This window comes from Sus scrofa, chromosome X (assembly GCF_054392235.1).
Source record: "Sus scrofa isolate SSC_HxYL_T2T_F1_AM1 chromosome X, Sscrofa_HxYL_maternal_Yorkshire_Landrace_v2.0, whole genome shotgun sequence".
Classification (NCBI taxonomy): Eukaryota; Metazoa; Chordata; class Mammalia; order Artiodactyla; family Suidae; genus Sus; species Sus scrofa.
Window position 1 is genome coordinate 116,298,624 of NC_139401.1, and position 24,365 is coordinate 116,322,988.

Genomic DNA, 24,365 nt, shown 5'->3' on the forward strand with positions numbered 1-24,365 from the left:
AATGAAATATACTGACAACAAATAAGCAAAGGTAAAGATGTTCAACATAATATGTCATCAATGAAATCCAAATTAAAGCAAAACCACACCACTACACACCTACTAGAACGGCAAAATTCCAGAACACTGATAACACCAAATGCTAGTGAGAATGTGGAGTAACAGGAACTCTCATTCACTGCCCGTAAGAATTCAAAATGGTATGGCCACTTTGGAAGACATGTTGGCAATTTCTTACAAAATCAAACATACTCTTACCATACAATCCAGCAATAGTGCTCCTTGGGATTTACCCACAAGAGTTGAAAATTCATACAAAAAACCTGCACATTAATGTTTGTGGCGGCTTTATTCATAATTACCAAAACTTGGAAGCAACCAAGATTGTCCTTTAGTAGATGAATGCATAAATAAACTGTAGTACATCCAGAAAAATAAATGTTACTCAGCAGTACGAAGAAATGAGCTATCAAGCCATGAAAAGGCATGAAGGAACTTAAAATGCATATTGCTAGGTGAAAGAAGCCAATGAGAAAAGGATACATACTGCATGATTCCAACTATATGATGTTCTGTAAAGGGCAAAACTATGGAGACAGTACAAAAATCAGTTGTTTCTGGGGGTTGAGGAGAGGGAGGGATTAGTATGCAGCACACGGATAGTTTTTAGGGCCGTGAAACTATTCTGGATGATATTATAGCAGGGGATAGCAGTCATTTATTGTTATCCAAACCCACAGACTGTGTAACACCAAAAGTGAACTTTAATGTAAATGATGGACTGTGAGTGGTGTTATGTCAATGTAGCTTTAACTGTAACAAATATACCACTCTGGTGTGGGATGTTGACAGTGCAGGAAGCTGGGGAGGGGGCAGAAGGAATATGGGGACTCTTTGTATTTGCCACTCAATTGTGCTGCGAACCTAAAACTGCTCTTGGAGTTCCCGTCACGGCATAGCAGAAATGAATCCCACTAGGAACCCACTAGAGGTTTCAGGTTCAATCCCTGGCCTTGCTCAGTGGGTTAAGGATCTGGCATTGCTGTGAGCTGTGCAGTAGGTCACAGACGCGGCTTGGATCTGGTGTTGCTATGCCTGAGGCTGTGGTTGGAGGCTACAGCTCTGATCAGACCCCTAGCCTGGGAATGTCCATATGCCGTGGGTACACCCCTCAAAAAGACAAAAGCCAAAAAAAAAAAAAAAAAAAAAAAAAAAAAAAACCTGCTCTCAAAAATAAAACTCTAGGAGTTCCCATTGTGGCTCAGTGAAAACAAATCTGACTAGCATCCATGAGCATGCAAGTTTGATCCCTGGCCTCGTTCAGTGGGTTAAGGATCCAGTGTTGCCGTGAGCTGTGGTGTAGGTCACAGACACGGCTCAGACCTCATGTTGCTGTGGCTGTGGTGTAGGCCAGCAGCTACAGCTCCGATTCGATCCCTAGCCTGGGACCCTCCGTATGCTGTGGGTGCAGTCCTAAAAAACAAAACAAAACAAAACAAAAAAAACCCCTCCTTTTATAATTAGCAAAGTGAGATCCTGGATTATAAACCCTGGAACAGGGAAAGGTCATTGGGTAGAAAACATGTTAATTTCCTAGATTTGATTGGTGTAGCATGATTAATTAAATTGGTAATATTAGGGGAAGCTGAGTTAGAGATATATGTGAACTGTTCTACTTTTTGCAATAAAGTCTCAAGTCATTTCAAAATTACAAAGTTTTAAAAACTTACAGCCATAATTTCAGTTTAAACAAACTAAATAAAACCCCCATTTCTTCAAAAGGCCTTTGCTGTCCATGAATTATATATTACAAGGCATTATTTTTTAAATGAGACCACCTGCAATAAAGTCCTTCTGGCATCTAAGTAACTATATGTTAACAATAATATTATTACTAATATAATTAATACTAAGTGCCACGAATTTTGTTCTAATTACTCTGTGATGTCATTACTACAACCTCCATTTGATCGGTTAAAAAAATTGATTATCCAAAGTCACTTAATTAGTGATAGAGTTGTAATTTCAGTTTCAGAATCCAGGAATTCAACCACAATCCTGTATACTGCTTCTCAAAAACAAAAGTACTGGTAGTAGTGGTAGCAGCAACAGCAAGAATGATGATGATGGTGGTGATAATACTAATAAACCAGGAGTTCCCATTGTGGCTCAGCAGTTAACGAAGCCAACTAGCATCTATGAGGACGTGGGTTCGATCCCTGGCCTCCCTCAGTGGGTTAAGGATCCGGCGTTGCCGTGAGCTGTGGTGTAGGTGCAGACTCGGCTCAGATCTGGTGTTGCTGTGGCTGTGGTGTAGGCCAGCGGCTACAGCTCCAATTCGACCCCTAGCCGGGGAACCTCCATATGCTGCGGGAGTGGCCCTAAAGAGACAAAAAGACAAAAATCATCATCATCATCATCATCATCATCACCAACCAGCAAAATATACTAAAGATAGCCCTTGGGTAAGATTGAACATTCTGACCTCTATCACTCTCACTCTATAGCAGAATACTGTGAAATAGGTAAGTGCCAGTGTTTTTTAGTATATAGTTGTTATGGAAAGAAATGCTAATTTGAGCATCTAATGGTTGAGGGTAAAGTGTTACCTTCTGTTTTTCTCTATAATCTTCTCCTTCAAACTTGTACAAACTTTGTTCAGTGTCCATTCTAAAATTTCTCAGAGAAGACTCTCCCATTTTCTGCAAGCGTTCATTCATCTCTGCGGTCTAAAGTTGAATGCATCGAAATTAGAAAATTATCACCAAATTACTTATAAAAATCTGTGGATTCGCCATCTTTTCAACAGTTAGGTTTTGACACAAAATGTCCAATCTGTTAATTCACAAGGTAAGAATGCAATGCTAACATGAAACTCGAATATAAATTTAATTTGCCCCAAGTATTTTATTTTTTTCTTTTTCAGCCACACCTGCAGCATATGGAAGCTCCCAGGCCAAGGATCGAATCCAAGCCGTAGCTGCTACCTACACCACAGCTACGGCAATGCCTGATCCTTAACCCACTGCACCACAGCAGCAACTCCAGCCCCAAGTATTCTAAATACTTAAATGATTCTTCTGAAGTGTTCTCACTTAGGCTTTCTTTAAAATCTTTTATTATTGAGGATATAGCCATATTATAATTTCTGTGGCATAATTTTAATGGGACAAATGGCTAATGCTAAAATAAAGGCACACTTGGATTAAACAACACATATTGCATGCTAACATGAAACACACACAAGATTGCTCAAAATTCAACATATGATCGCAGATACATGAAAAGGTGCTCAATGTCACTAATCATGGGAAATGCAAATCAAAGCCACAATGAGATATCACCTCGACCTGTTAGAATAGCTATTATCAAAAAGGCAAGAAATAATAAGTGTTGGTGAGGATTTGTAGAAAAGGAAATCCTTATACATTCGGTGGGATTGGAAAACAGTATGGGGGTTCCTCAAAAAATTAAAAATAAAGCTACTGTATGAGGCAGCAATTCCACTCCTGGGTATTAATCTGAAGGAAATCAAGACACGAACTCCCAAAATATACCCGCACCCCCACGTTTGTTGCAGCATTATTTACAACAGCCAAGACATGGAAACAACCTAAGCATCCATCGATGAGTGAATGGATAGAGAAAACGTGGTGTATAATGTATACAGTGAAATACCACTCAGCCGTAAGAGGGAAGGAAATCCTGCCATCTGTGACAACATGGATGGACCTTGAGGTGGTTATGCTAAATAAGTTAGAGGAAGAGAAATACCATATGATCTCACTAATATTTGGAATCTAAAAAGAAAAAAAGAAAACCAAACTCACAGATATAGAGAACAGATCGGTTGGTTGCCAGGAGTGGGGTGCAGGTGAATAGTTATAAAATAAATAAGTCCTGGGGATATACTGTAAATATATGGATGTGGTACATATGAATATATTTATATATATATATATATATCATCAGAAACAAAAAATAGTCTGAAAGTAAAAATTCAACCAATTTACAGAAAATACAGCAAATAAGTGACATACATGATAAAATACCCCATGGGGATGGAAGGAGCAAAATCCAAACTGTGAGCAACTCGGAAGGCAAACAATCTAGTTCCTTCACCAAATAAATTACAAGGGAAATAATATATAAACGGACGAAGAACCTACAGGTTAAAAAAGATACAGGAGTTCCTGTGGCTCAGGCGGGTTAAGAACCTGACTAGTATCCACAAGGAAGCAGGTTTGATCCCTAATCTCACTCAGCAGGTTAAGGATCTGGCATTGCTGCAAGCTGCAGCATAGGTCGCAGACACGGCTCCGATCCAGTATTGCTGTGGCTATGGCGCAGGCCAGCAGCTGCAGCTCCAATTCAACCCCTGGCCTGGGAATTTCCATATGCAGCAAGTGAAGCCCTAAAAAAAATCAAAAATCAAAAATAAATTAAAAAGATACAGATAACGTATCCACCAATGGCAATGTATGGACCCTACATATAGCCCTATTTTTTTAAAAGCAAGCTACTTCTGAGATAACTGGAAATCTGAATACCAACTGGAATTTGATGTTAAAGAATTACTGGAACTTTTCAGGTGGGAGAGTCCCTTAATGATTGTGTTTCGAAAGTTATTTTTTAGAAATCCATGGAACTGGGGGTGTAAATGGAGCAGGGCTGGTTGATGTTTGTTGGAAATAGTATTAAGTACATGGAGGTTCATCACACTATTCTGTCTACTTTTGCTTAGTTTGAAATTATCCATAATTCGTGAAAAAGGTAAATTCATCACAAAACTGTAATATTCTAAAACAGCTTATTATACTTTAACAAATAATGCTTTAACAAATACAAACATACTTTAACAAATACAAAATATACTTTAACAAATAATTCACAAAATGTTCACAAAAGGTTTTCAGTTAACACAATGTATCAGCAGATAATTTCTAATCCCATGAAAAAAAAAAGTCATAGAAATGCAGTCCTGGATTACCTATTGTGGCTCATTGGGTTAAGAACCCAACTAGTGGAGCTCCCATTGTGGCTCAGTGGTAATGAACTTAACTAGTACCCGTGAGGATGCAGGTTCAATCCCTGGCCCTACTCTGTGGGTTAAGGATCTAGCATTGCCATAAGCTGCAGTGGAGGTCACAGATGCAGCTTAGATCCAGCATTGTGCGTTGCGGCTGTGGCATATGCCGGCAGCTATAGCTCCAATTCAACACCTGAGAATTTCCATATGCCATGGGTGCAGCTCTGACAAAAAAAAAAAAAAAAAGGAACCCCCAACTAGCATCCATGAGGTTTGGGTTCAATCCCTGGCCTTACTCAGTAGGTTAAGGGACTGTAATATATGTTGTAACTCTCAGATGCAACACAGATCTGGCATTGCTGTGGCTGTGGCGTAGGCTGGCAGCTACAGCTCCAATTCGACCCCTAGCCTGGGAACTTCCATATGCCACAGGTACAGCCCTAAAAAGAAAAACAAACAAACAAACAAACAAGTGAAGTCCTGATACATGTGATCAAACACAAAATTTATCTGGCTTTTAAGAAGAATAAATACCAACATTAAAAGTGTCAGATATAAGGTCACTCATTTTTAAACTCTGGTTCTTAGTCTTTCTCACCAAAAATTAAACTAAAAAAAAGTAATTACCCTTGTACATAAATCCACAAATTCTTAGGAAGAGCATGAGTCACTTGAAATATGCAGTTTGAAACATGCATTTGAAATAACACAATACAATAATCATGCTGAAGTGTGTTAATTTTAAAGCAATCCATCATGAACTGCCGTTTTAACTAACCTTCCTTTCCCCTCTTTCCAGAAGAGTTGTAATGTCTTCATCTGTCAGCTCACTTTCTTTAGAAGCAAAAACATGGGTGGCTCCATGACGTATCATTTGCAGCATTTCTTCTTTTGCCATCTTGTTAGACTGTTGGTCGATGAGTCTTCCTAACAATAAAAATAAAAGTTGCATATATTCAATGATATACCAAAGAGAGCATAGCATAATAGTTTTATCAGACACTAGTACATTTAACCATAAGTAAAGCTTTAGAACAGAAAATTAGTGAGCTTTCAAGTAAATTTTTAATGAACAACCTTGCAAGGTTTTCTTCTACCATACCTTCTATATCAATATGAATATCCTTCTATAAAATTCAGTTAAGGAGTTCCAGTCATGCCTCAGCAGTTAACGAACCCGACTAGTATCCATAAGGAATTGAGTTCGATCCCTGGCCTCACTCAGTGGGTTAAGGATCTGGCATTGCCATGAGCTGTGGTGTAGACACAGCTCGGATCTGGCGTTGCTGTGGCTATGGTGTAGGGCCAGCAGCTGTAGCTCCACTTAGATTCCTAGCCTGGGAACCTCCATATGCTGCAGGTGCGGCCTTAAGATGACCAAAAAAAAAAAAAAAAAATTCAGTTAAAACACGGAAGGACAGAAATATTTTTTCATGTTCAAACTTCATTTCTCAGATTATTTCTCTGCATGAAAAGGCACCCTCAGCAGTACCGTTGTGACTCAGAGGTAACAAACCCGACTGGTATTCATGAGAATGCAGGTTCGATCCCTGGCCTTGCTCAGTGGGTTAAGGATCAGGCAGTGCCATGAGCTGTGGTGTAGGATGCAGACGCAGCTGGGATCCCAAGTTGCTATGGCTGTGGTGTAGGCCAGCAGTTACAGCTCTATTTGACCCCTAGCCTGGGAACGTCCATATGCTCCAGGCATTCCCCACCACCACCAAAAAAAAGAAAAGAAAAGGCACCCTATAATACATAGGATTTTTTATTATTTTTTTTTCTTTTTCAGCTGTCCCAAGGCACATGGAGTTCCCTGGCCAGGGATCAGATCCAAGCCACAGTTGCAACCTAAGCTGTAGGTGCTGCAACGCTGGATCCTTAACCCACTGTGCCAGGCCGGGGATCGAACCTGCATCCCAGTGCTCTCAAGACACCACCTATCCCATTGCGCCTCAGTGGGAATTCCTCTAAACACAGGTTTCTAATTTTTTAAACCAAACATTTTATGTGCTAAATAATACCAAGTACTTCAAAAGAGATGCCACTGACATTCAACTATAAGCTAGTGATGTTCAACTAACTACTCCATATATTGAACGTGAGGCTTCAAAATAAAAAGACTTAAATTAGCACTTTTAATTTTTAAAATTATTTGAAGTTTTACTGACGTATAGTTGATTTATAATGTTGTGATCATTTCTGCCACACAACAAAGTGATTCAGTTATACATATACACACATCCATTCTTTTTTCAGGTCCCTTTCCCGTATAGGTTTATCACAGAATATTAGGTAGAATTCGCTGTGCTATTCAATGGTCCCCACTGACCCTCCATTCCATATACAACAGCGTGCATATAGCATTTTTTAATTGACTTTTTTCTCTAAGTTTGCAGAGTTTGGTCAACTTTCCTTAAAAGTAATCTCCTTTAAAGAAAACTGCATGTATTTTTGCAAAAAGCACCTAATTAAGTTTACATGTATAAATACCTTGTTGTATGACAATTGAGTCAAGTCTCAGTTTTATCTCAGCTCTTTCAACAATCCTTTCTTCAACAGTATTGTCAGTGATAAGACGAAACACACGTACTGGCTTCTTTTGACCAATACGATGTGCCCGATCCTAGTAGAAAGAATCCTTATATAAGACATTGGGTATTCTGGGTAAAATACATGATATAATCACCTTATGTTAGGAAATTCTGAAAATAAAATTAGTTCCTGATCTCTCAAGACCTGCCACTTTTGAAAGGAGGACAATGAACATTAAGAATATCTAGAGACCCCTGGGAACAAAAAAATCTGCAAATATTCCAACATACCATTAATGGAAACTTCCAGAAGGACAACGGACAAAACCCCTTTAAGATAAGGACTAAAGGGAGCTGAAAGCTTCTAGATTAAGTTACTAAGTAACTTGAAGCCACTTAAATACAAACATCTTCCACACTAGCAAGGAGTTTTTTTAAATGAGGGGCAAAGTAGTTAACAAGGATTGCTATGGTGACAAAAGTCAGCTTTCTCTCATCAGCAGGCAGTTTTTTCTGCTTACTGGGGCAATTCATGGATCTGTAATAAAGGGTCATAAAAATTAACGGGATATTAATATCCTTACTATAGCGTCTAGAATTGGTCTTATGGTTTACACTTGGTAAAAGTGACAGGTGGCAAGTTCTGATAACATGTAAACAGCTAGGGGGAGTGTTTTTAAAACACAGAAGCTGCCAGAGCAAATAGGTGAAAGAAAGGAAATAGGTAGTCAAGTAAAGAAAACCAAAGAAAACGAGGATCAAAACAGCCCTTGTAAAAACAAAACAAAACAAAAAACACACAGCCCTTGTGCTAAATATTAAAACACTAGATCCAGTAATGGTTTCAACACAGCACACTTACAAAGACTGCAACACCCTTACACATATTTGCATTTCAAACTCAAATCAGTAAGTCATGAAAAATCGGCTATATTCTAACACTTTCAAGGAAGTAAAGTGTTATCATCAACAGGTTTTCCAGTTCAGTAACACTAATTTACTGGGGCTTACTCCAGCTTAGTCATATCAAACAGGGAGTTTGGTACCGTGCTAAAGTAGCAATAATTATGCCAAAGCATGTGGCTTTTAAAATGTCCCAATGGTCAACATTTTTCAATTCTCCATTGTAAAAGAAAAGGAAGGACTCTTAAGCTTTGCTTCATCTGGCATATGACTTTAACTGATTCTAAAGACAGTCAACTGTCCCATAAATTCTCGGGATTTTGACTGCATAACTATTTTGCATCTTTTTACTTCTGAAATTATATTTATCTTAAAACTTGAGTCACAGTGTCTGAAGTTGTAGCTCCAGTTCAATAAATGAAACCATAATGAAAGGTAAGAAATAGCTCCTTGAAATTTTTTAAAGAACACAACAGTTTCTGATGGTGTCCTTAATTAGGCAACAAATGTTTTTCTGGAATACATTCCTTTGTTACCTTTTTACCTTCTTGACCTAATTGTTTTATTGCAGAAGTTAAAATCCTACCTCTCCCAATGTCAATGCTAAGAATTTCAGTATATTTAGTTGTTAGGCAGAATAATATTGAGAGGCTAACTTTTAAACCCTTTTCATTAAAACACATGTACGTGCCCTCTTCAATATTCAAAAGTGGGGAAAAAATGACCTTTCTGTTTCATGATAAAAGCCAAAGTCGACACAAACGCAACAGTTGGATTTGGCATATGTTTATTTTTTTTTGTTCAACCTGTTTTTGCAATTAGCATAGCAACTTTGTTTTCCAGGAAAATCTAACTTAACATCTACAAAATCTCCCAAAAATTGTTGTTACCCTTTTATCATAAATTACCTTTGTGCTATGTAAATAACAACAGTTATCTGGGCTAAGATAAATTTCTGACATCATTAAAGATTACTAACCATTGCTTGTAGATCAACCTGCGGATTCCAGTCTGAATCATATAGTATAACGACATCAGCACTTGCCAAGTTAATTCCGAGACCTCCAGCCCTGGTACTCAGCATAAAGATGAATCTGCTACTGTTAGGAACATTAAAGGCCTCTATTGCTTCCTTTTTTAAATTGACACAGGAGATGGAAGAAAAAGAGAGAAAAATCAAATTATATTACCAGAGTCTTTACGAAAGAAATAAACATTTTTACATGCATGTTCAAAACCCCACTTTATAATACTCTCCCATCTTCAAAAATGTTTAAGCATCCATCTATCTATAAACTATACTGTGTGTACAGTAAAAAGTATATTACATCAAGTTCCTAATCTTTAGAAACTTACATCCATAAAGACAAAGACTAATCACAAAGATAAATTTAACTAAGCAAGTAATAAGTCACTTCAATTGTTCTAAAACAGTAATAGTGAAAATGCTTTAATTGAGTAAGAGCTGAAATATATCAAGGGGGTAAAATGTCAGATATCCAAACTTCATTCCCATTAGTCTATGAAGGATTAATTTAAAAATGTGTAGTTTAGAAGATCAACCAAGAGAGAAAAAGGTTTAGAAATGGGAATGAGATCAACAGATAAAGGGGGAAGTAAGGAGATTTATTTCCATACGGTGAAAAGGGGAAAACAGGGAAGTAATGAGAAAAATCAGGAAGGTAATCCAGGGATATTCAGTAAAGAGTCTTAAAAATTAACAGGATGTTAATATCCTTATTTCATAAAGATCTCAACAAATTAATTAGAAAAAAACATTAAGACCCCAACAGAAAAATGAGGGGGAAAAAAGAACACACAATACACAGAACAAATACGAATGGCTAATAAACACAAGAATAATGTTCAATCTCACTAGTAATCAAATAAATGCAAATTAAAAAACATTAATACCATTTTTTGAAGATTAAAAAATGATAATACTCAATGTTGACGAGGGGGCGGTGAGACGGGCACTCTCATACATTGCTGCTGGGAGAGTAAATTGGTACAACCTTTCTGGAAAGCAATTTGGCAATATGCATCAAGAGTCTTAAAAGTGTTCATACCCTTTGACCCAGTAATTCCACTTCTAGGAATTTATCCTAAGGAAATAATCAGAGATGGGCACAAAGATTTATGTATAAGGACTTTTACTTCAGCATTATTTATACTAGTGAAAAATTGGAAACAACCTAAATGATCAACAATGGGGGAAAATTTATTTAATGTATGTACACAGGATGAAATAATCACACTAAAATTATTTTACAATGATTTTTTTTTACTGATATAGGAAAGTACAACATAATTTTGAGTAAAAAGTATCAGAATACTGAACTTCATATGCAGTGTATAGAGTATTATTTATGTATTATGTATGCATAAAAATATTGGCCAGAAATACTTCTATTTTCCGAATTTCCTTGGCAATCATATACTATTTTTATAATCACAGAATACAGGAAGTTCTATTTTTAAGGAATGGAATGGCATGATCCAAAGTTGCAGGCAGAGAAGGTGGCTCTGCCGCAGGCCGCGCAGCATGTAGAAGGGGCAGTACAGAAAGCAGCATGATGTAGTGAGAGGCAATTTGGTGTAGAGGAAATAGCAAAACCCCTGGGCTTGAATCGTAACTCTACCATTTATCACATATGTGATTCTCAGCAAGCATTTAACCTCCCTGAGACACAGTTTCAAGTGGAGAAAATTATGCCAGATACTTTACTGGGCAGCTAGGGGAGTTCAGCTGCAACTATAAGCTGCCTTCCTTTCCCTACAAAAGTGAGGAGACCAATAAGTAAAGGCTACAGGAAGTAGCTGCGTTTAGCTGCAGCAATGGAGAAAAGGCAAATCTGAGCACTATTAACGGCTTGCAGACAATTCAAGTAAGGAATCAAAAGAGGTCTTTCCCTTCTTGTGGGGAAAATAGATGAAATGCTTGCCTAAACAACAACCTAATGGGAAGGCAAAGCATTTCCAAAACAAAATGAACAGCTCTCATTTTCCTATATCTAAAGTCAAAACACGTGACTCAAAGTCTCTGAAGGGAGAACATTATTTGACATTTAATAAATCGGATAATTTGGGCATAATTTTAAGTAATTAATACCCACACTGTTCATGAGCAGAGTGATTCGTCAGACATGCAAATCGGCTATTTGAGATCAGAAAGCACCCACTCTTCTGCCTGACAATCATTCCAGGAAGAAGGGCCATCTTGAATGGCTTATGTCTAAAGTAGATTTGGAGAAACCCATTCTCAGGAATAAATCAGTAAAAGCCCAAAAAAGCTTCAAGTTACCATTTCAGAAAGAGTAAAAGACTACAGAGCAGGGAACGGTGTAAGCTTTGAAACACCCTCACGTTTATAAATATTACCACAGCTGTTTCCCCATGGTGGGTAGCATGAAAAGGGCCTTGCTCCTGCTGTGGACATTATCCTATGCTATAGGTTTCACAGAGGAGACATGCAAGGGACAGAGTGCCCACCGCAGCTATGGAAGGAGAGGGACACACGCTGAGAGTCTGTGGCCTGAGAAGGAGTCCTGGAGAGGTAGACAGGCCCGTGCACAATTTCATGACCTGTGGTCTATACTGCGCTACATAGGACAGAAATTATGTCCATACCTATAATATCCAATGATTCTCACAAAGCTGTCAGGAAAACAGAAGCCTAGGCATTAAATATCACCCCTGTAATATACACTTTAAAAATACTGAGGCTCAGAGGATTAAATAGCTTGCACACACTACAAAGTGGTGGAGTTGGTGCTAAAACTCGGGTCTTCTGAAACCAAGTTCAATGCATTTTCCACTATACCATTAAACCACGATCACTGCCCAGAGCATGAGTATAGACTTAAAACAGAGGCCAAAGACAGAGCCCTGAAGGATCACAGAAAAGAGAAGATAAATTAGCAAAGTCCTCCCCAAAGAGTGCTTTAAAGGGTTTAAAATACATTAGACCCCTGCCATTCATGAAAAATAATCTAAAAATCTTTAAGAATTTCCAAATTAGAGAAAGATACCAGGTGCTAGGTAGGCTTACTCACTAGCTATGTGACTCATTCCTACACACCAACCTTTCAGTATTCCAAGATCCAAGTACATGATAAGCACCTATTCCTGTGCTATCCCACTTCAGTTTTAGAAAATTCCTCTAAGACTGAGATCATTCCCTTTACAAATTACTGTCTCATGAGTCTTTAGGGTTGTTCATAAACTGAAAAAAAATCTCAACCATTAAACTCCATGAATGGCAAGGGTCTACTGTAGGAGGCAAATCAAGAAAAGAAAATGACACAGAATCAGGGGTCAAAGAGTAAGCTAAGAAACAGTCATCAAAAGGCCAGAGATAGCAGGTTAGAGCAGATAAGGATGTAACGATGCAGTGTCCTTTAGATAAGTGAGGATGTCTTTGAAGACCTTGGAAAGAATGATTTGCAGAGAGTTAGTGCGATGGAAGTCCAGCTGAAGATCTCAGAGGGAAGTGGTAGTGAGCAATTCAATGCACCTAGCTAAAGAAAAGGCCAAAATTCAAAACTACCTAATGATGAAAAACATGGCTTAATCGAACTCTGATTTCTGAAGTCTTATTTTATTTTCTCTTCCTCACCTCTCTTTCTTCGTGTGGAGTTTGTCCATCCAGTCGACAATACTCATAACCACGCCACATACAATAATCCTCCAAAATGTCCAGCAAGCGAGTCATCTGGCTAAAAATGAGAACCCTTGATCCTAAAACATTTCACCAAAAAAAAAAGCAAGTTATTCAACATGTATAAAACTAACTTGAAAGCTACAAAAATAAAAGTAAACATTAAATGCCCTGTAAATATACAGCACATGAACATTCCACTAAATATACGCACGCACGCACGCACGCAAACACCTTCAAGGAATACCATACAGAAATATGCGTTGTTGGGCTATGCATTTTTAAGGCCTTCAAAATCCTCCACACATATGATTTAAAGTCTGCCTTTACTCTGACCTGAGGATGTTTCCAGTCCCTCATCCTCAGTAGATAAACCCCCATACTGCTTCCAAGATTGTCTTCCTAACATGCAAGTCTGATCGTGTCACTCCCTTTCACAGCCAAATCTTCCATGAGCCCCACCACCACCTTCAAAGGAGCCCAAGCTCCTTAAAGCGTGGTTTTAACGGCCTTCAGTAATAGCCCCGCCTAACTTCCCAGACTCATCCATCGCCACTCTACCCAAATACCATAAGCTCTGCATTCCCTCCTTGCACACCTCTGCTTCATTGCTCAGGGAAACCCTTCCCCCTCCTTAATTTTTTCTTTTTAGGGCTGCACCTGTGGCATATGGAAATTCCTGGGCTGGGGTCAAATCCGAGCCGCATCTGCAACCTTCACCACAGCTCACAGCAACACCCGGTCCTTAACCCACTGAGTGAGGCCAGGGAGGGAACCCACATCCTCATGGATAACAGTCTAGTTCTTAACCCACAAAACCACAATAGAACTCCTTTCGCTCCTTTTTCTCATGGTTTACTCCTACACATTCTCCAGTGCTCACCTCGAATGTCATCTTCATGTAAACTTCCCCAACTCCCAGTCTCTCAGCTTATGGCAGCACTCATCACAATGAGCTGCAACTGCTCCTCACTACACTGTCCTTTGCATCTACAAGGCAAGGACTACTGTATGCCCAGCCCGTAGGACAACTCCAAACAAACAGTAAGTATTCAGAAATGTTTGCTGAACAAGCGAAGGAATGAAAGAAAATGATTGGAGTTCCCTTCGTGGCTCAGTGGTAATGAATCTGACTAGTATCCATGAGGATGTGGGTTCAATCCCTGGCCTCACTCAGTGGGTTAAGGATCTGGCATTGCCGTGAACTGTTGCAGATGTGGCTCGGATCTGGCATTGCTATGGCTGTGGTGTAGGCCGGCAGCTACAGCTCCGACTCAACCCCTAGCCTGGGAACCTCCATATGCCTCGGGTGCAGCCCTAAAATAGCAAAAAAAAAAAAAAAAGAAGACAAATGATTATGCAAAAAATTATTCATGTACAATATTATTTCACATTAATCTGAACATTTGTAACTCACCCTGTTCTTTGAGTTTGGCCAACAGTTTATCAAGAACTACCATTTTACCACTGTTGCTAACAATGTGCTCATCAGTGGTATAGGGTGGACCAGGCTCAGCACCATCAAACAGGTAAGGATGATTACAACACTTTCGAAGCTGCATCAGAATGTTTAAGAGTCGCATCTTGTCCATTTTGCCAGCAGAGTTTAAAACATCAATATCTTTCATCAGGATTTTTGTATACCTAAAATTTTAAACTATAATTAATCATCAACTATTAAAAAGGTTTAATTCCATAACAAATGTCCCTTTGGTGATCAGCTTAGATTCCTGTTTACAAATAAACAAAAATATTTGATTTGAGATTAAATCTGATCAGCAAAACGAGTGAAGATTTGAATATTTTAACTTGTATGTTGCCTATAAACCTGTTTCCTTCTGCTTTATCCATTGCTAGAAATTACCATCAGCAGATAACAATTCAGTAACTATCACTGGTAATTATTTAATAACTACAATATATGCTGAAAGTCAGTATCCAACTTTTATTTGCTTAAGCTAAAAACAACTGTAACTTCTTATACCTGTCTTCAGAGGTGGTTTTTTTCCTGATCCCATAAACATTTTTATTGTCTTTTCTACACCTTCACCCAGGGGAAAACAGACTTACAAATCCACCTGGACAGTAATAATATTTAATTATAACAATGAACAACTTGTACTGAGTGCAAATGCCAGGTATATGAATCATCTTGTTAAATGTTCACAACAACTCTGAGTTAACAACTAGGGTCACCCGCATTTTATAGATGGAAGGAAATTCAGGCAGCTAAAAGAAGTAAAACAACTTAGAGTCACAGAAAGAGTTAAGGCCAAGGTCTGATCTTACATCTGAGTCCAATGAAACATACTCTTCACCACTACCCTATATGGACTTCAATAATAGAAAAGTTACTAAATATTATAAGCGATCTAACTTTTTTTGGCCACCCCGCAGCATGTGGAAAGTCCCAGGCCAGGGATTGAATCTGTGCCACACCAGTGACCCAAGCTGCTGCGGTGACAATGTCGGATCCTTAACCAGCTACACCACAAGGGAACTCTCATAAGTAATCTAATTATTCTTTATATAAGCAACACTTTACATCTCTTAGTAGCATTATTACATTATTAACATGTCTAATTTTTATCTAATTTATGATTCCTTGTGACTCCTCTTGTCAATTTCCTGCTCTGCTTGTATGTTTTTAAAAGTATAGTTGATTTACAACATTGTGCCAATTTCTGCTGTACAGCAAAATGACCCGGTCATACATATATATACATTCCTTATATTATCTTCCATCATGGTCTCTCCCAAGAGATTGGACATAGTTCCCTGTGCTATACAGTAAGACCTCATCGCTTATCCATTATAAATCTAATAGTTGCTGGGAGTTCCCGTCGTGGCTCAGTGGTTAACGAATCCAACCAGGAACCATGAGGTTGAGGGTTCGATCCCTGGCCTTGCTCAGTGGGTTAAGGATCTGGCACTGCTGTGAGCTGTGGTGTAGGTTGCAGACGCGGCTGGGATCCTGTGTTGCTGTGGCTCTGGCGTAGGCCGGCAGCTGTAGCTCCGGTTAGACCCCTAGCCTGGGAACCTCCTTATGCCGCGGGAGCGGCCCTAGAAAAAGCAAAAAGACCAAAAATAAATAAATATAAATAAATAAATAAATAAATAATGTAATAGTTTGCATCTACTAACTCCAAACTCCACTTGCATTTATCAAACCATTCCAGCTTTTTTTGTAATTCCATAATCAGATATTTTTGTTCATCTTATTATTTATTATGATGATTTATTATTATTTATTATTTTTACTGACATAAAAAGCAAAAATAACTAACAAATGTGTCAGTGACATTATCTCCTTTAACCCTGGTATCATCCTTATAAGCTAAGTATTACTAGCCCATTTTACAGAAGGGAAACTGAGATGACATAACTTGTCCAAGCTAAATGGCTATTAAGAGGCAAAGCATAGGAGTTCCCGTCATGGCGCAGTGGTTAACGAATCCGACTAGGAACCATGAGGTTGCAGGTTCGGTCCCTGCCCTTGCTCAGTGGGTTAACGATCCAGCGTTGCCGTGAGCTGTGGTGTAGGTTGCAGACGCGGCTCGGATCCCGCGTTGCTGTGGCTCTGGCGTAGGCCGGTGGCTACAGCTCCGATTGGACCCCTAGCCTGGGAACCTCCATATGCCGTGGGAGCGGCCCAAGAAATAGCAAAAAGACAAAAAAAAAGAGGCAAAGCATGGACTCAAATACAGTCTGATAGACTCCAAGGTTAAATAAAATACTCACCACTTTTCTATTAATATATCTGAACTACTTAACTATTTAAATGTAATATAAAAATTCTGAACTAAAGGTACAACTGAATCACTACAAAGACAGGGTTTTTTTGGCCACGCCCACAGCATGTGTAAGTTCCCAGGCCAGGGATCGAACCTGTGCCACAGCAGTGTCCTGAACCACTGCAGTGACAACACCAGATCCTTAACCCACTACACCACAAAAGAACTATCAAGATAATTTTTAATAAATCATTATGCATAAATAAATTCTAATGGAAATATAACAGCTCACCATTCTCGCTGCATTTTACTCAGTCCCAAGTAAATCTTGATTTCCTTTTTAGGAGGCAGGCTCTTCTCTACGTCAGTTTTTATACGACGTAACAAAAATGGTTTTAAAACCTATAGAGTGATAGTTTTTATAAAAGTTTATAAAACATTCAATATTATAACATTTATTTCATTGACAACTCACTAATGTGAAGTTTACTTCCCACTGTATAATCTTAAAAATACCAATACCAATTGCCAACTTTCTTGGTAAAAAAGAACCAAATAATGGCTCATCAGAAAATCATAAGGGTACTCAAATTAAACATTCATGATTTGATGGCGCGGAAAACATTAAAAATTAAGACAATGAGATTACTGACTATTGAAGAGGTACAAAATAACCTTTTAAAAATATGCTGTCATATAAGATTTTTAAATATTAGAGGAAATGTGAGGTCAGAGTATGGATCAGAAAGTCTCTAAAAGTGAAATAAAAATTCAGACCATTTAAAAATGGTTCCATGTTAAGGAAGCTATGAATGAAAAGAGAAAAAAACAAGAAATAATCAGTGTACTGATTGTGATAGAATCTGCCTAGAAGTGCAAGGCAGATTCTATCACAAGAAAAAAACATCTCCATAGTACCTGCAATGTGCCAAACACCACACCATGAACCTTAGATGGAGTATTGAATCCTTATGATAGATCTTTAAAAGGGAAAGATGATTATTTCAATTTTAGTATCATTACCAGAGTCACTCTGCTACTAGGTGGTAGAAGCAGAATTCAAACCCAGATTAAGCCGATTCTACATTCAGCTCAGTCCCCGATTAGCTGTTGAGCTAGGCAAGTTCTGTAATTTTTCCAAGCCTGTTTACTCATCAATTCATATATATATATAGCGTATATATATATACGCTATATATATATATATATTATGTGTTTATGCTAAGCACCTTTACATGGGGATAAAGATACCTATTTCCAAGGCTGCTATGACAATGGGTGGTACTACATGTGCAGAGCTTAACCACAGTAGACATTAGTAAGCGGTAGCTATTATTACTAGAGATCCATGGGAGGTGAGGAAAAGGGAAGTGTAAAAGAAGACCTCTGGTTTCCTGTTTGGGCCTCTTAAATTTGTCTAAGTGGCATTTTTAAGAATTGAAACTGCCTATGAGACATTTAGGCAGAAGACTCCGAAGGCAGTGGGATATTTTCCTCTCCCTGTCTCTCTCCTAAATCTTATCTAGAGCTCAGGAGACAGGGAGAGAGAAATTTGGGAGTTGTAAGTATAGAGGCGGTAGCAGAAACTCTGCAAGTGAACACCCAGGGACAGCATGTATGCAAAAGAGAGTCAAAGCCCTGCCAAACAATAAATTTCCAGGGACAGAGAAAGAAAAGTCCCTAAAAGGGACTGATCAAAGTACCCAAAAAGGTTAAGGGAAAAATCCATTCCATAACCCAGACACTAAGCACGAAAACACTGAAAGCAGGAATGGTTAGCATTGCTCAATACCACAGAGAAGCCAGGGTGCTGACCAAAAGGTATACCCTCAACTCAGCAACAAAAAAACTACAAACACTTGTGAGATAAATTTCAGTTGTATTAAATGAACAAAATCTATGCATTAAGGGGTGAATAGGAGCCAGCAGAGACAGAGTAACCATTCCCCAGACAGAGCTAACCAAGTTCCTGCTGTAAGAGGCCCAGCGGCACTACAACTTGTGTTGCAAGATTCTTAGAAAATTTGTCTTCTACTCCTCTTCTGCATTCTTACAATAAATTCCCCATTACATAAGGTAATTTGTCTCTTGACTTGCTCTGCTTAACTCTAAATAAATATTTACAACATGATGACTGTTGGGGCTTCAAGTCAATAAATATTTAATGAGCAGTTACTCTGGACCAGGCACACAGGGCACAATGTGGTGGAAAACAGACAGGGTCTCTGCCACATGAAGTTCACGTTTTGCCAGGGTAGAGGGGAGGAGAGGGACAATGCGTTTGTTTTTGAATTGGAAAGAAGTCTTGAGATTCTCTTTTAAAGTAGCAGACAAGGGGAGTTCCCATCGTGGCGAAGCAGAAACTAATCTGACTAGGAACCATGAGGTTGCGGGTTCGATCCCTGCCCTCCGTTGCTCAGTGGGTTAAGGATCCGGCATTGCTCTGAACTGTGGTGTAGGCCAGCAGCTGTAGCTCTGATTCGACCCCTAGCCTGGGAATCTCCATATGCCATAGGTGCGGCCTAAAAAGCAAAATAAAAAATAAAATAAAATAGCGGACAAAGGAGTTCCCATCATGGCTCAGTGGTTAACGAACCACTAGTATCCATGAGGACGCAGGTTTAATCCCTGTCCTGGCTCAGTTGGTTAAGGATCCGGCACTGTTGTGAGCTGTGGTGTAGGTTGCAGACGCAGCTTGGATCCTGCGTGGCTGTGGCTGTGGTGTAGGCCGGCAGCTACAGCTCCGATTTGACTCCTACCCTGAGAACCTCCATATGTCTCGGATGTGGCCCTAAAAAGACAAAAGACAAAATAAATAAATACAAATAAATAAAAAGAGCAGACAAAAAAATAGCAAAAATGCATCTGTATCCACTTCCTCACAAATCTCCACTAAGCCAATTTTTAAAATTACAGGTGTACATTTTTTCGGCCATGCCTGTGGCATTCAGAAGTTCCCAGGCCAGGGATCAAACCCTCACCACAGAAATGACCTGAGCCACGGCAGTGATAATGTCAGAACCTTCACTTGCCAAAGCCACCGTGGAAGTTCAATACATGTACTTTTTTTTTGGTCTTTTTTTTAGGGCCACACCCTAAAAATAAAAAGGATGGTCAATAAAAAGGACAAATCAAGGGGTAGAAGTCTATAAGGAAGCAGGAAAAGATGAGATCCAGGGTTCATGTTGGCAGAATTAGCCACAGAGAAAGACAACCTCTTCCACTTAAGCAGAAGGAAGCAGATACCCTTGGAAGATGAGTATCTTTGAAGGAGTTCCCACCTAATGACTCCCTATTTTTCTCTTGGATAAAGGAAGGATGTTACTCGCTGAGAAAGGACAAGGGCAGGGGACACCTGGGTTAGAAGTCTTGGGGGGACTAGAGAAGGTCTGAAATGGCTGCTATGGGAAATGGGAAAGGACGCTGAAGAAGGCCATGGTAAAGGATCACCAATAGCATCCAATCTCAGCTTATGTCAGGGAACATGAAGTTGTAGTGCGTCCAACCTGTACAGTGAGAATAGTATTTTTTATCAGTGTTGAGCAACCCCAGTACAGAGCAGGTCACTCTGCTAGTAAGTGGTAAAAGCAGAATTCAAACCCAGGGGACAGAGACACTGTTACATAATTCCAGTTTAGGGCTTATAGGGCAGAAAATGGCAGGTCAAAAGAGCAAGGGAGTTTGAAATATTGGCCAAAAAAAAAAAAAAAAAAAAGTGGTTCAAGTGATAGAAAAATGGGCTCATTGCTGGACACAGAAAATGTAACAACAGAAATGGGCTGATGGGGGAGGAAGGGAGTAGGGGTCCAAGGACTGGATGTCTCTCTCACTCACAAGGCATAACGTGAGTGAAAGAGAAGGATACAAGAGGCTGCTATCAAAGAACAGAAAATTGATGTTCAATGAATGTGAGGGAATCACTTGGTAATGAATAAATGACAGAGAACAGAACGGGCAGGGAGTGGACTTGCAAGATAACTGGAGCCTCAAAGGAAGAATTCTACACATGACCGTGGTTTCGAAATGACACTGGGGAACTAGGAGAATACTGATGCAGGACCTGTGGGGCGTGGGAGAGTAAACAGCCTCTACAAGAAGGACTACGTTACCCAAAGGAGCGAGCCAAAGCAAAAAGCTGTTCCATGCAGAGGCTGAGGAAGAGACAGTGGGAGTTTGCTTCCCAACGAGGCTGTCAGAGAGGTTGAGAGGGAAAAGCACTGAGACTGAGCCAAATGCCAAATCCACAAATTCAAATGGATTTGATGGCAGTTTATAAATGACTCAGTTATACACAAGTAATTACTAAATTCTCTTGTCTGCTATTACTTACTGCATGAAGTCTTTCCACAAGTTTTTGATCACCAAGACAATTTTTAGTGTCAAACCAAGAATCAAAGTCCTGTGGAGGGGTGAAAATTCTGCAGTTAGCATACAGGTTTTTAAAAAATAAATGCAATAGTCTATAAATTCTTATACAACTCATACAGCAATAATTCATTTTAAAAGCACTTTCGAAAATATGTTAACTGTGATGGCCAATATCATTTACTTCTGAAAACAGATAAAACACTGGAGTAGTTAAAAAAATTGAACCCTACTATATAGGCACTCCATCAGCAGTTTGTCCTTAAAAGGCTTTACTAGGCTTCCCAATAACCATAGTGGCATTATGCCCAGTTAAGAGGAGTAGAAATAAGAATATAACATTGAAAACATGCTAATGAAAGTGTTAAACAATAAAAATGAACAAAAGCAAGATAAAGTATACAAACCAAATTAGTATCAGTAATGAGGAAAATCAAGCTCCAAAGTCCTTAAATCATTCAATTCAGTTTGCTGCACTAGCATAACCTTGTTTTAATGACAAAGACAGTTTAAATCATTCATTTACCAAAAAATGTTGCTTTTCAAATCACATATTATAAGCTACTTAGTACTCACCAAATGTTAATGCCTGCAATAATCAAAGATTACTTCAATGACTCCACCTGCCAAACTCGTTTGCAGAAAGTCCCCCCAATTTAATTCAAAGAAAATTTAGAATGCACTATTCTGAACTCGGCCTACCTCATGTCCTAAGTTGTGGTAGCAATGTGATATAGGTAAAGGTTAACAGGCAGGATAATCTCAAAGCAAAGAAACATTATTTCTTTAAATATCACCATCTGAAAAAACGTCTATTTAAGAGCTCTTTTCTGAGAAAACCAAAACACACAGATAAAGGATTACAAATAAAAAAGAACTACAAATTTCAATCCACATTCTATGCTTTGAAAAGAGATGTCTGTGAACATAAGAAAAGTATTCCTAAAACATACGACTTAAACTTACATCTGCAGAATTAAAGACATCAGGCAATAAAAAGTTGAGTAGTGCCCAGAGTTCATGAAGGTTATTCTGCAAAGGCGTTCCAGTTAAGAGCAAGCGGTTAGTTGACTTGAACTCACGAACAATCTCTGAAAGCTAAAAAAAAAAAAAAACAGTTAACATTTTAACTTATTACAATGTTTAACATTCAGTTGTTCTCCCGATACATTTTGTGAATAAAATAAAACTTGAAAATTGATTTTCCATGGAAAAATACCCTCGTTCAGGTGACATTGCCACAGTGAAGCACAATGGAACAAAATATCCTGGGCATTTCTACACTCACAAGAATGCTGACCATAGTCACACATGAGACCTTTCCCCCGTTCCAAAAAAATGTATTTTTTCCACTTGGGTCCACACAAACAGTCAGAACCCTATGGAATCCAGGCTATTCACCTTACAGAACTGTATCTCCTTCTTCCTGTCAATCACTTTCATCTACATGCTTAGTCCACTTCTAACTTGACCTGGTCACGATTTTTCAACACCACAGTTGAATCCATCTTCCCCGATATTTTATGTTAACTTTTAAAATATAAAACCACAAAAATGAAGGCACAAAAGTATAAAAGAATAGTAATCTTATCAATAAAAAATACACATTATTTTAATGCTCTTAAATTAATAATTATTCTCTAACATGCATCTTATCACATATTAATTCCAGTTTGAAAACCACCACCTGGTGATTTTGCTTCTGTTCTGTCCCTATTTCTCCCAAAGCAGCCCAGTGATCCAAAGAGAGGTTCATCACAGTAATTCATATTTTCCCTACTGTTGGTAGAGTTGAATGACAAGAAATATTGATATTTTCCAACGTTGACACTACACTCTAATTCACACACATCAGATAATTTTAGGAATTTATTTTTTTCTTATCTATATGAATACTCACAAGGCAGCCCCTCCATAAAAAATAAACCAACGCAAATGATATTTGTACATCAATTGCTTCCCAAATATTAAAATGCTGTAGCATAAGATTTAGGCTGCCAACAGGTACAGAAAATGAACACCTAATTTCCTTCACATTAAAAACTGCACAATTTTGGAGCTCCCATTATGGCTCAGCAAAAACGAACCCGACCAGTATCCATGAGGAATTGAGTTCGATCCCTGGCCTCACTCAGTGGGTTAAGGATCCAGGGCTGCTGAGAGCTGTAGTGTAGACTGCAGATGCGGCTCATATCCTGCATTGCTGTGGCTGTGGCATAAGCCAGCAGCTACAGCTCCGATGCGACCCCTAGCCTGGGAACCTCCATATGCTGCGGGTGCGGCCCTAAAAGGACAAAAAAGACAAAAAAAAAAAAAAAAAAACCTGCACGATTCTCCTTTATCTTGTATTCAATCATTTCAATTTCAAAACCATTTTTAAAACTGATTTTCATTCACATTCTGTGGATAAAAATCACAATCTTCCATCACGTTTTTATTCTAAATATAGAGAAGTAAACAAACATATATGGTAGTTAAAAGAAAACTTTAATAAAGATATTAAGGAGTTCCCTGGTGGCTCAGCGGGTTAAAGATCCAGCATTGTCACTGTAGTGGTTCAGGTTGCTGCTGTGGCATGGGTTCAATCCCTGGCATGGGAACTTCTGCATGCTGTGGATGCAGTCAAAAAAATAAGTAAAATAGAACAGAGTAGAGCAGAGCGGAATGGAATGGAATGGAAAGGAATGGAATGAAAAGATACTGAGAACTAGCTTACCTTAGATTTTTCATTCTTTATTCTGTGAGCCTCATCAATGACCAGGTATCGCCAGTGGAACTTTTTGAATACAGATTTTTCTTTAATTACCATCTCATAAGAAGTAACACAAACATCCCACTCTCCTGGCATCATCTCATCACGAATAAAAGCAGCCTGATGCAAAATAAAGTTCCCTGTATTAGACTATGCTGACAAGACATCACAGAATTAAAGCATCAAGAGAATACTAAGAATTCTAAGAGACTCTAGGAATCATTGGATCTCATCCATTTCAGAGATAGGAAGTCTGTGGCCCAAAGATGCCTTTGTGGTCAATTATCTGGATGATATGCTAATGTTTTTATTAACAAAAGAGAAGCAAAGGCTTCCATCAAACCAGTAAGGCATATCCAATGAACTGAAGAAGTTCATATCACCAGACGAT

General features: G+C 38.7%; 1 protein-coding gene across 26 annotated transcripts in view; it reads right to left on the reverse strand.

Annotated features, from left to right (window-relative positions):
- Positions 1-24,365, reverse strand: part of SMARCA1 (SWI/SNF related, matrix associated, actin dependent regulator of chromatin, subfamily a, member 1) — a 75,567-nt gene that overhangs the window by 35,006 nt on the left and 16,196 nt on the right. For 7 of the 26 annotated variants that reach the window (XM_005673895.4, XM_021080851.2, XM_021080850.2 and 4 more), the window contains 11 exons: positions 23,939-24,094; positions 22,189-22,320; positions 21,188-21,256; positions 17,150-17,259; positions 14,541-14,767; positions 13,082-13,203; positions 10,533-10,568; positions 9,443-9,595; positions 7,520-7,652; positions 5,808-5,956; positions 2,610-2,729 (listed from right to left, as the gene is read on the reverse strand). In XM_005673895.4, coding sequence (XP_005673952.1) covers positions 2,610-2,729; positions 5,808-5,956; positions 7,520-7,652; positions 9,443-9,595; positions 10,533-10,568; positions 13,082-13,203; positions 14,541-14,767; positions 17,150-17,259; positions 21,188-21,256; positions 22,189-22,320; positions 23,939-24,094 — 1,407 coding nt within the window. The remainder of the gene's footprint in view (positions 1-2,609; positions 2,730-5,807; positions 5,957-7,519; positions 7,653-9,442; positions 9,596-10,532; positions 10,569-13,081; positions 13,204-14,540; positions 14,768-17,149; positions 17,260-21,187; positions 21,257-22,188; positions 22,321-23,938; positions 24,095-24,365) is intronic. The other 19 variants (XM_021080855.2, XM_085008506.1, XM_085008505.1 and 16 more) reach the window with 3 other exon arrangements.